The following is an 11,756-nucleotide window of genomic DNA, read 5'->3' on the forward strand; positions in this document are numbered from 1 at the left end:
CCCACAGTGTTTCAAAGCAGGGGAGTCCCCAGCCGATTCCAGACTCCACATGGCACTGCCGCTTTAAAACGCTGGGTGCAGACTGGGGACACCCCAGCTGGCCCCAGGCTGCACACCGTGTTTCAAAGCAGCAGTGCCACGTGAAGCCTGGGGTCTGGCCCTAGGCTCCACACGATGCTGCCGCTTTGAAGCACCTCTTCCTCTCCCTCTCCCACTTGCTGCCTCTTTCTGATAGAGGCAGCAAGGAGCGGGGGGAGCAACTAATTGACTTCCCTGTCAACTATCCAATAAGCACTTGCTTATCAGATAGTCGACTAGTCGTCCACATCCCCACACCTCAGCAGACACATAACAGCAAAAATAGAGGTTTAAAAAATTCTTGAAAATTAAAAAAAAAAAAAGAATTAAACTAGACACGTGCAAATACTGCTGCTCCATTACCAATGGAGGATGCAAGAATGAAATACATTTTCAAAAGTGGCTGTTAGCAACCATTTGATTAGATTTACCACCACACTGCACAATTTAATAAATTATCAAAAGAAATTTAGGAATACATAATATCAAATTAAAACCATAAAATGTAGTTTTAACTCTCTATGGGTATGTCTACACTACCACCCTAGTTCGAACTAGGGTGGTTAATGTAGTCATATGAACTTGCAAATGAAGCCCGGGATTTAAATTTCCCAGGCTTTATTTGCATGTTGCCGGGCACCACCATTTTTAAATGTCCGCTAGTGCGGACTCCGTGCCCGCGGCTACACGCGGCACGAACTAGGTAGTTCGGACTAGGCTTCCTATTCTGAGGCATGGAACAAGGCGTACAGGTAATTCGGAGTAGGAAGCCTAGTCCGAACTACCTAGTTTGTGCCGCGTGTAGCCGCGGGCACGGAGTCCGCATTAGTGGACATTTAAAAATGGCGGCACCTGGCAACATGCAAATGAAGCCCGGGAAATTCAAATCCCGGGCTTCATTTGCAAGTTCGTATGACTACATTAACCACCCTAGTTCGAACTAGGGTGGTAGTGTAGACATACCCATATGGCATTATCTCAATGGAATTCACTTAGAATTTTTATACAGTTTTGCACATAACTATATGTAATACATATACACTATTACAAGAAAAATATTACATCTGCATTAAAACATACAATGTATTCACACAGACTGAATTGGTCCAGAGGCATTGCACTGGATCATGTCAACTGGTATTATTACAGCTCTTTAGATGGTTAGCAACATGTATTATATCAAAACGCAGGAACATAATACACAATGCTTAGGGTAGAAAAATGGGTGCAAAAATATTATTCTGCATGCACAACACACAATTTTGGAAGTTTAACATCTTGGGAGAGGGATTGATCCACATATGACCTATAAAATGGTGTGCTGTGTTTAAAAAATAAATCCCCAAACAAACAAAAGGTTACACCTAAAAAGAAGAATTTAAACAAACACCTGCTACACTAATTAATGCAGTGTCCTCTGAACTACAAAGACCACACTAATCCAAAACATACTGGCAGAAAAATATGCTGTAGAGCAGGGCTACTCAACACGAGGTCCATGGGCCACATGCAACCCATGGCCCATTTGTTTGCAGCCCGTGGTGTAATTTGGGTTTACGTGGGTAGGATCCTTTGAACATGGCTTCCACTGGGAACACGCTGCACAATGGCAAGATGTCTTCCGGGCGGGGTGAGCACTGAAAGGCGCAAGCAGACGGACTTGGCTGGCACAGACAGGTACAGGGCATCAGCATTTCTAACTCCCAGGCAGTAGGTGCCAGGAGCACTGTGGGAAGTGCTGGCTGCTTAGCCTTGTGGGCAGAACCTGAGAGGTGCTGACTGGCTCACACTGGCCATGTTTGGGTCCGGCACTGCGGCTTAAAGCTTAATCTTTGTATTTATGCCCGTCAGTGTGAAAGAAGCAATTTGCATATACATTTGCATGTGTATGCAACCACAATTAAGTTGTGGCCCTCAACATGTGCTGTGAGTATCACTGTGACCCCTGGGGCTTTCAAACTTGAGTAGCCCTGCTGTAGAGCTTAGCATGTTCTGAGGGCTGGTAAATACAAACAAACTGAAATAAGTTAACACGTTCTAACGGAAACCTTTTTATTATTATGGTGCAACTTTCTATGTGGGCGCTCATATCAATTTAATCTTGGCTTACAGAGATTTATTTTGTACTGATTAATTTACAGACTCAAGACAAATCAATAATATGTGTCTATTTCAGAGTTGCACGGATTTAACTAAATCAATTCTTATTTTACCCAAAAGCAAATTTCAGCATTTCCCCCGATTAACATAAAATTTGTTGAAAATTGAAACATTAGTTAACTTACATGAATAAAACAATGTTGCATAGTTTAACATGATTAGTTGAGCAGTCAAGGAAGAAATAATGAGCTGGAAAAGCCACAATGAAGTACTAAGTTGCACAAATAGAAATGTACATGGGAGACTATACAGCATCTGCCTCCACTGAAACTATTGTCAGGCAATGTGTTCAGAACCTTATTTTCAAGTACAGGCAAAATACAAAAAAGAAAAGGTATTAAAGGACACTAGAGATGCCCAAGTTTCACACCCTAACATTGGTAGAGGCCCCAATTCTGCAAAAGACCTAAGCATCTAAATTCTGTCTTCAGTAGGGGTGCTTTCCTAGACTGAGTCCAAGTGATGTTACCTACCCCCAAAGCAAGCAGGAAATATCAAAAAGAAAATAAATGATATAGGTCCAAAGTCTTGAATCGTCATTGGAGACAACTTCCCATTGAAGTCATTGGGAATTTTGCCTAAGGACAAAGCAATGGACAGGTTTTAACCTAAGGGCACATCTAGACAGCAGGGCTAAAGCCGAAAAAAGCTACACAACTTGAGCTATGTCAATTGCATAGCTCAAGTTGAAATAGATTATTTCAGCTTTTGGCACTGTCTATGCAGCAAGAAGTCCGAGAAAGAGCATTCTTCCTCTGACTTCCCTTACTCCACGCAAAACAAAGGTTACAGGAGTCAGAGTAAGAAGTCCTCCAGCTTGACGTTATTTTGACATTATGTCGAAAATAACTGTTTGTAGTGTAGATGAGGACTAGGTTATTCCAAAACAACACTGCTCTGTAGACGTACTCTAAGGGTATGTCTAGACTACATGCCTCTACCGACAGCAACTTGTAAAATAGGCTACCCAATATAGTGAACGAAGCAGAGATTTAAATATCCCCGGCTTCATTAAAATAAAAATGGTGGTCGCGCTGTGCTGGCTCAGCTGATCGTCGGCACAGCGCGTGAGTCAAGACGCAGATCGGTCGACAGGGGAAGCCTTTGTCGACCGCTCCCATAACGAGGCATAAGGGAGCGGTTGACAAAGGCTTCCCCTGTCGATCGATCCGCGTCTTGACTCACGCGCTGTGCTGGCACAGCGTGGCCGCCATTTTTATTTTAATGAAGCCGGGGATATTTAAATCCCCGCTTCGTTCACTATGTCAGGTAGCCTATTTTACCTGCCTCTGTTGGTAGAGGCATGTAGTCTAGACATACCGTAACTGACTATTCACAGGAGGCAGTGCCAGGCAAGCTCCACTAAGGCTCAGTGGAAGTGCAAGTGGGATTTAAATGGTTCTCAGGTTCTCTCTCTGCTGGGTCACTGCACAGGGGTGAACATAAGCTCACAGCCCCTCCAACATGTCAATGAATTGCAAACGGCATTCCTGATATTTCTATGATGTTCTGTCTATCGGACATCTAAAATGCAGACAAATCACATTTGTGAAACTCTTACCTCCGATGGTACAAATATATCACAGGAAAATAGAAGAAGTGTTTCTGTTTCCTGCACTTCCCTTGGTTCCACCAGCAGTTAATTGCCACAAACAGAACCTGCAGAACAGACCAAAGGTACAAAACATATAACCATGACTTTCTCTAGCCTGTGCTGATAGAGTGTTGGAGTCAATCTCCACTGCCCACCGAAGTCCCTTCACCTCAGCTTCACTCTACAACTGCCTCTTACCCTGTTCTCTGCTCCCTTAACTCCTCCTCCTTTTCTCTCAGCGTCCCTTCTCACTTCACTTTTCTTTTAATTTATTTTGTTCTCTCTTAACTAACACCTCCTCCACACACCCATACGCAAAATCAAGGGACTGAAATAACATTTAGTGCCATCACTTGGTTCACACTGTTCATTATTACATCCCTTCTCCCATCCTGTCTCTGCCTTTTGTCTCTTTAGATGGTAAGTTCTTCAGGGCAAAAACTGTTCATTCTGTGTGTACGTTACCCCATTCTTGACTGGTCTTTAGGCACTATACTGTAATAAAGATGATTAATAAACTATATCAAATTAATATTACAAACATAGCTGCCATAATCCAAGATGGATGTGGTATATAATTTGTGGTATATGATTTCTTGTTTCTTTCTGGAGAAGGCTGTGCTCTAGTTTTCTACTTCTTTTAAAGAGTCAGGTTATTTGACACAATTATAGAGGCAAATCCAATATTTGCAAAGATTAACATAGTGCCATACACAACTGGTGTCTAAAATGAATATGCAAAATGGGCTACTCTCCAAACAAAGTATAGAAAAAATATGCAACTAAGGCCAGGGAGGTGGGCTTAAGGTATGCAACTCCAGCTACATAGAATATGTAGAATAGAATATGTAGCTGGAGACTTACCCTAAAGTCAAGTTTGGTGCCCATCTCCACTGCAGTGGCCAATGGGAGCAAATGCTCCTGTCAGCTTCCCTTAATCCTCACGACTGCAAGGAGTACAAACACAGGCCAGAGTTGCCCTCAGCGTTCAATTTAGAAGGTCTGATAGACCCGCTAAATTGGATGCCAGAATGTGGATCTCCAGCACAGCAAGGGAAGATGTGCCCCAACAATAATTGCATCTGTTAGTCCCCACTCACTGATTGGGAAGATACACTCAAATATATACATTGTAGCGAGTTTCTTACTAATAGCATACTGTCCACTTTTGTTAGTGAAACTTATGTTGATTGGAGGGGGGTGTTCTCACACCCGAACCAACAAAAGTTTTGCTGACAAAAGTACTACTGAAGACAAAGCATACAGTAATTTACACTTATCTCCTAATGTGTGGCATGAAATGTCCAAGAGCAGGGCAGCGGAGTAAAGACAGAGGAGCCTCCACATAAATGTCTATTACTTCAATGTGTCCCCTAGGAGTCAAGTATTTGTAAGTTTGAAGCTGTCACTTCTACACAAAGGCAACCCTGTCCCTCTCTGAAGAATTATGAGAAAATTCTACTAATTGCAGTTCACAAATTTCCCTTTTAGATGTGAGAATAACACATCCAGGAGCCATGGATTTTCAGCATTTAATTTAAAAATTAAGAGGACAAGCTACATGCGAGCATCCAAGTCTCAATGACTTCCCATGGGAACTATCTATTCTCAGAGAAAGACAGAGTTTGGAAATCAACCAAGGCCATTTAAGCCATTTTTAAAACAACATCTTAACCGGAATTACCTGGTCTGCCAATCTTCTTGATACTTGTTCAATTTCTTCCCTTGCAGCAATAGACTGTCCACACCATGGAGCATAGAAAAAATACAATACAACTTCAGAATCTTGGCGAATATGATCTGCATAGTCCAGCTGCCCCCGAAAAAGATCAAAGACCGGGGATCTTGAGGAGAAGAAATTAACTGGTGCCTTCGCTGCCATTGTTACATCTTTTGCTCGGCTAAGCGAAAGGAAAAAAAAAAGCATTTAGAAAACATAATTCAGCAGCAAAATGTATTTAAACACTCGCTTACTGAGGCCTAGAAAAGGTTATGCAATGACAAAAATCTTCGAAACTGATACCCAGAATGAATCCTGATACATACAACCCCTTACATTCTCGTAAGGAAGAAGAGCATCTCTCTTTAACCCTAAAACATACTAGTTTGTCCTTTGTGACAGCAAAACCTAAATGATTTACTCTGTTTCCTCACCATGGCTAATCCTTCTACTTTCAATGAAAGGTGATCAGCAGTTCAGATTGCTGTTAGGCCAAGTGGTTTGTATTAACTCATTTCAGACCAGGATGTCACAAGTTGTCATGAGGTAGGATTTAGGCTGGGATTAATCATGTTACAACTTCCTAACATGGATTTATCAGCATGTGCTATTACTTAAAACACATATACACACAAATAATTGCAAACAACCCCACAATTATCTAAGAAAAGAATTCAAAAGAGAAAAATGTTTAAAAATAAAAAGGTTCTCCTCTTAAGTTTGTTTGGTCTATAGAACGTCCCTAGCTGCCTCCTCTTTTAGCTCCTGCACTCAGGAAATGCAGTTTGGAGAACCCAGTTTGGGTCTTCTGGATCAACTATCTTATGTTAAGAGGCATTACAGCAGTCTGGTCTTTATTTCCTGTCTCCTTGGGATCAGCCCAAGAAAAAAAGGGGTAATAACCAATTAGCAAAAGCTTATAGATTAACCTCTCCCTTCTCCCCCTTGCCAGTAAATTTTTAGCAAGCTGGCCAGCAGCCTGGCTTCGTCCTGGCTCACACTGGGTCCGGGACCTACCCTCACTGTAACTCTGCAGTTCAAGAGTATTAGAAGGCAGGCAAGCAGGCAGTCCAGCTCAGTTCTAGCTCGCGCTAGAAATCCAGGAGCTCAGTCCCAACCCCAGAAAGGGACTGCTGTCACCCTGAGCTGCTGCCTCTATCACAGATAGCAGCACGGGGCAACAGGCAGCCAATCCACAAGGGGAGCTGGTTTTTACACTGGCTCCCTTCACGGATCAGTTCCTGCTTGGCACCCCACGCAGCTGCCTCAGCAGCACAGAGTGGCAGAGGGTTCCTCAGGAGTGGAGCCAGAGAGCACTGGCTGCCAGCCCTGCTCCTAGGCTCTATAGAATAATCGAGTAGCCGATAAGAATTCATATTGTCTGATATGAATTAATTGATACTTAAACATCCCTACCTTACACATTCACACATCTCATGTTCACATTTCCTCACTGTAACAAAGGTCCTCACAAAACAAAGTAAAAGATTACAGAACTGTCAGCCAGTTGCTAATCTGGGTGAACAGTGTAAAAGGTCATCTTACTTTTACAAAACTGCTCCAAAGCTGTTTTTTAAAATTATTTTAATAATAGGGATGTAAAATCCCATTTAATTGGTTATCCCATTAAAGGGGGAGCAGACCCTTTCACCAGAGGCAGGGGCTGCTTCAGCCAGTCAGAACAGCCCATCTCTGCCTCCTTCTCCGCAGGCAGTGACTTCTCTGGTCAGGCTGGAGCAGACCTTGCCCACAGTTTCAGAGGGGTAGCCGTGTTAGTCTGTAATAGAAAAAACTTAAATAACTAAGGGTATGTCTACACTAGCCCCCCTAGTTCGAACTAGGGAGGCTAATGTAGGCATTTGAACTTGCAAATGAAGCCCGGGATTTAAATATCCCAGGCTTTATTTGCATGTTCCCGTCCGGTCACCATTTTTAAATGCCACTAGTCCGGACTAACTGCCCGCGGCTACACGCGGCAGTTAAACGGTAATTCGAACTAAGTCCTTAGTCCGAATTACCTTTTAACTGCCATGTGTAGCCGCGGGCAGTTAGTCCATACTAGTGGCATTTAAAAATGGCGACCGGACGGGAACATGCAAATAAAACCCGGGATCATGCAAATAAAACCAGTAGATCTTGGAGCCTCTGAAAGGTTGTCCTTAACTGGTTTGGTCAAGAGGTTACCAGGCCCACCACTTCAACTGCCTTTCCCCTCATTGCTGCGCAACTCCTACCCTTTGTCTTGGAGCAGTCCCCTCAAGAGACTCTGCTTTCTGTGCAGGGCAGGGGAAGCAGAGGAGGGGGCACTAATGTCATGGTGCTCCCTCTCCCACCCTGTATTCTATCTCTACAGAGCAGAGAGGGGTCACAGCAGGATTTGGCATGAAATTTGCTGGTTGCTTTTGGGAGTGGTACACGGTAAGGACAGGGGTGAGCCTGCCTTAGCCACATTGCACCACCCACCAAGAGCCACCTGAGGTAAGGAGTGCCCAGCTGGTGCCCATATCCCGAAACCCGACCCCAGTCATGAACCCCCTCCTAAACTCCAAGCCTCCGCCCTAGTCCTAAGCACCCCTGCATCCAAACGCCCGCCCACAGCCTCCACCTAAAACCTCCTCTAGTACCCCAACTACCTGCCCCAGGATCAGCTCAGAGCCCCTCTCACACTCCAAATCCTTTATCCAAGACCAGAGCCTGCACCCCAACCCGCTGCCCCTGCCTGGTGAAAGTGAGGGAGGGTGGGGGAGAGAGAATGCAGTGAGCAGGGGCAGGGCCTTGGAGAAGGGGCACAAAGGAGACAGAGCAAGGGTATTTGGGTTTGAGGTAAATCTTGGATTGCACTTAAATGCAAAAAGTGATCTCATGCTTAAAAAGGTTGGAGACCAGCTGCTCTACATTTTTTGTTATCTCTAAAAGTGCTGCAGACTATTAGTTGTTTTTTAAGCCTCGTCTGCAGGGGACGTAGGCCCACCATCGACAGAGGCTGCTCCAGCCCCATAGAAGCAGACTCTGTTTGCAAGGAGCGGAGGGAGGGCTGAGGGGCTGGAGCACCAGTGCAGGCTCCCGCTGGTAGGGGGAGTGAGCCCCAAGCATTTGGCCCACCCTTTGAGAGCCACTGAACTATTCTCAAAGAGCTGCTCCTACGTGACAGAGCTATTAAAACTCATTTTGACTAAATGAACTCACTGAGTCCTTATGGATAGCAGAACTACTAATCAGGTTGGTGCTCATTATACAGAGAAGAAAAGAAGCTCCCTTTTATGGCAGCTTGATCCATAAATTAGTATGTATTCAGAGGGTTAACCCATTTTGTCCTCTCACCCTCACCTTAAAAATCAACTGGCTAACAGAGCTTGGGATGACGATCAAGATACTGGTAATTACACCCATATATCATCCAATTATGGCAACCTAATATATTCATCACACATACCTACTTCTCACTCCAACATCATCCATTAAAGCAGAAACTGGTGGTGATCTGCAGAGAAGTGGATGGTCACACAGTGTTGGCTGGCATCCCTAACCTATCTCCAGTTGTTAAATCACCAAACCTATAAATTCTTTCCTAATATTTTTCCAAAAAAATACATTGCTATAGTTGCCATAGTGATGTTATTTGTCAACAAATTGGAAGGAGATCTACACAGTTGTAAATTGGAGAGACATATGTTCCTAATACAATTCTTTATTTATGCTGCACGATGTGAAAACATTTGAGAATCCCTACACTAGAGAAACCTGGGTGACTTTCAGCAATCTAGTACAGTTAACTTCAATGTCCTTCCAATGCAAGATCTGAATGACAATCCAGGCCCACCATTAAAAATGGGGACATATCTAGTGTTAGCCACACCCCTGACCCAGTTAGCTATGCCCCCATAGCCCTAAGGCCCTGCCCACCTGCCACAGGAAGTCCCATCCCTGGGATAGTACTTCCAAGGTCAAGATGGGCTCATGACTGGAAGTAAAGTGTGTCACATGACCCCTCTAAGAACACCTCCCACTACCCTCTACCAATAAGGATAGGTTTAGGCCCCATAGAACCACCCCGAGAGCAGATTTGACCAATCAGGAGAGAGTGCCAGGGCGGGGTGAGCGGAAGGGATGTAATTGAGCAGTCAATTAACCAAATAACCAATAAGCAAAAGCTAATAGGTTAATGCCATAGCCTACACACAATTCCCCCTCTCCCTGCTCATAAATTTTTTAGCAGGCTAGCCAACAGCCTCTTTTAGTCCTGGCTTGTGACAAGTCCAGGACCTACCACCGCTGTGGCTCTGCATTTAAAATGTTATTAGGAGGTAGGCAGGCAGCCCGGCACAGTTCTGGCTCACACCGGGTCCAGGAGCTGAGATTGTCCTCTCTCCCTGGAAAGGGGCTGCTGTCACCACTGTATCAGAGACAGTAGCACAGGGCAACAGGCAGCCAGGCCATGAGGGGAGCTGGTTCTTAAACTGGCTTTCCTTGTGGGCCAGCTCCCACTTAGCACTCCATGCATAGTGGCAGGGGGCTTGTCGGGAGTGGGGCCAGAGTGCACTGACTGCCAGCCACGTCCCCGGGACTATAGAATAGTCGAGTAACCAATAATAATTCATGAGGTTACTCATCGGTTAATTGAATAGTTATTTAACATCCCTAGTGAGCAGTCTGGAAGCAGGTTGTGTGACTCCTCTAAGAACTGCTCCTTCCCCCCCTCTACTAATCGGGAGGGGTTTGGGACACAAAGGATTATCCCATCACAGCACAAAAGAGCCCATTCAGCAAGGCAGTGAATGAGCAAGGTGGGCGTGTGAGAAAGTGGTAAGCAAGCAGGCTGGGGCACAAGGGGTCAGCAGGGTGGTGCGTGAGCAGGCTGAAGATGCGAGATCTCTGCGTGGGAGGTGGAGAGGACCACTTACTTGTTTTCACACCCCTTTCAGACATGCATGGCTTTCCACTGCTCCCATTGGCCAGATTATGCACACTGCCCTGTCCCTTCCCCTAGCTGCAGGAACATCTTTTCAGGGACCAACTTCCTAGAGGCTTTCCATTTGGCTTCCATGGGCCAGATGATATCCCATGGGAGCAAAGGGGAAAGTCTCTAGGCAGTGCGTCTTTGTGAGGCTTTTCCCCCAGGCAGGGGAAAGGAAAGGGCAGAGTGTGGAGCCATTTCTGGCTCGCTTCCTCCCTGCAAAGCCTCTCCTCTCCCCTGCCAAAATACTGGAATTTCCAGGACATTTCAGCGCTTTATGGGTACAACCAGACTGCGCATTTAAAATCAACACTGTCCTGGGGTCAGAGTAGGTATATGCCATTTAAGGCAGGGGTGGGAAACTTAAGGCCTGGGGGCTGAAAGCAGCCCCTGAAGCTCAGAGCTCTCTTCCCCAGCACTGGGGAGCCTGCGCTGGAGAACCAGCCCCCCACCACAGGGCTGAGGCACATAAAATCTCCGAGCCTGGGCCCCCTTAGGCTCTGGTATTGAAGAGGAATTTGGAGTGTCTCTTTCTCCTCAGTCAGGGGGCCACATCAGTGAGCAGTTTCTCTTTTTCTTTTGGGGGGGGTGCTTCTCACTTATGTGCAGTCCCCAACTGATTTTTCTGTGGGCCACAAGCCCCCAACCCACAAAAGGTTCCCTACACCTGATTTAAGAGCTCTTCAGGTACATTGGTGTCATAAAAACAGCTCAGGGCCTTCAAACTTTCCACAGAGCCCCCTGGGGTGCATGCCAGTGTCCAGAGAGAGCTCCGCCCGTCTCCATGTGCTCCAAGCACAGTTCCCGGGGACGGGTGTCAATGCCCGGGAAGGGGGAGCGCGCTTCCCCACGCACTCTCACAGCAAGGCTCCCCGGGCTGCGTGCCAGTGACGGGGAGACTCAGCACCGCCGTGCTCTCGCGCTGAGCCTCCCTAGTAGCGTGGCAGCGCCCAGCCCTCGCCCTCGCCCTCGCCTCCGGCCCACCCCAGGAAGCCCCTCGTGCGCCGCCTCGGCCGGGCAGCTCGCAGGCCCCGTTACCTGCAGGTGACTTTGAGGGTGACCAGGAGGGCGCAGACCAGCACGACCGCCGCTCCGCACAGCAGCTCGGGTCTCCGGGCCATCTGGGCAGCACGGGGCCGAGGCCGGGGGGCAGCGGAGTGGTCGGAGCCTCCGCATAACGACATCACCTCCCAGCCCGGGGCGGGGAGGGGCGGACGGGCCGCTGGCGCTCGCACACGTCTCCCTACCCC

At 46.4% G+C, this 11,756-nt stretch overlaps 1 protein-coding gene across 2 annotated transcripts in view; it reads right to left on the reverse strand.

Moving 5' to 3' along the window:
- The window catches only part of TXNDC11 (thioredoxin domain containing 11), a 103,394-nt gene that overhangs the window by 91,114 nt on the left and 524 nt on the right, over positions 1-11,756 (reverse strand). Inside the window, exons 1-3 of one of the 2 annotated variants that reach the window (XM_006134121.4) lie at positions 11,545-11,690; positions 5,517-5,733; positions 3,800-3,897 (exon numbers count right to left, since the gene is read on the reverse strand). In XM_006134121.4, the coding sequence (XP_006134183.4) occupies positions 3,800-3,897; positions 5,517-5,733; positions 11,545-11,690 (461 nt within the window). Of the gene's footprint in view, positions 1-3,799; positions 3,898-5,516; positions 5,734-11,544; positions 11,691-11,756 lie in introns of those variants that run through there. The other variant, XM_025190141.3, reaches the window with a different exon arrangement.

This window comes from Pelodiscus sinensis, chromosome 15, assembly GCF_052426305.1.
Source record: "Pelodiscus sinensis isolate ZL-2025 chromosome 15, ASM5242630v1, whole genome shotgun sequence".
Lineage (NCBI taxonomy): Eukaryota > Metazoa > Chordata > Testudines > Trionychidae > Pelodiscus > Pelodiscus sinensis.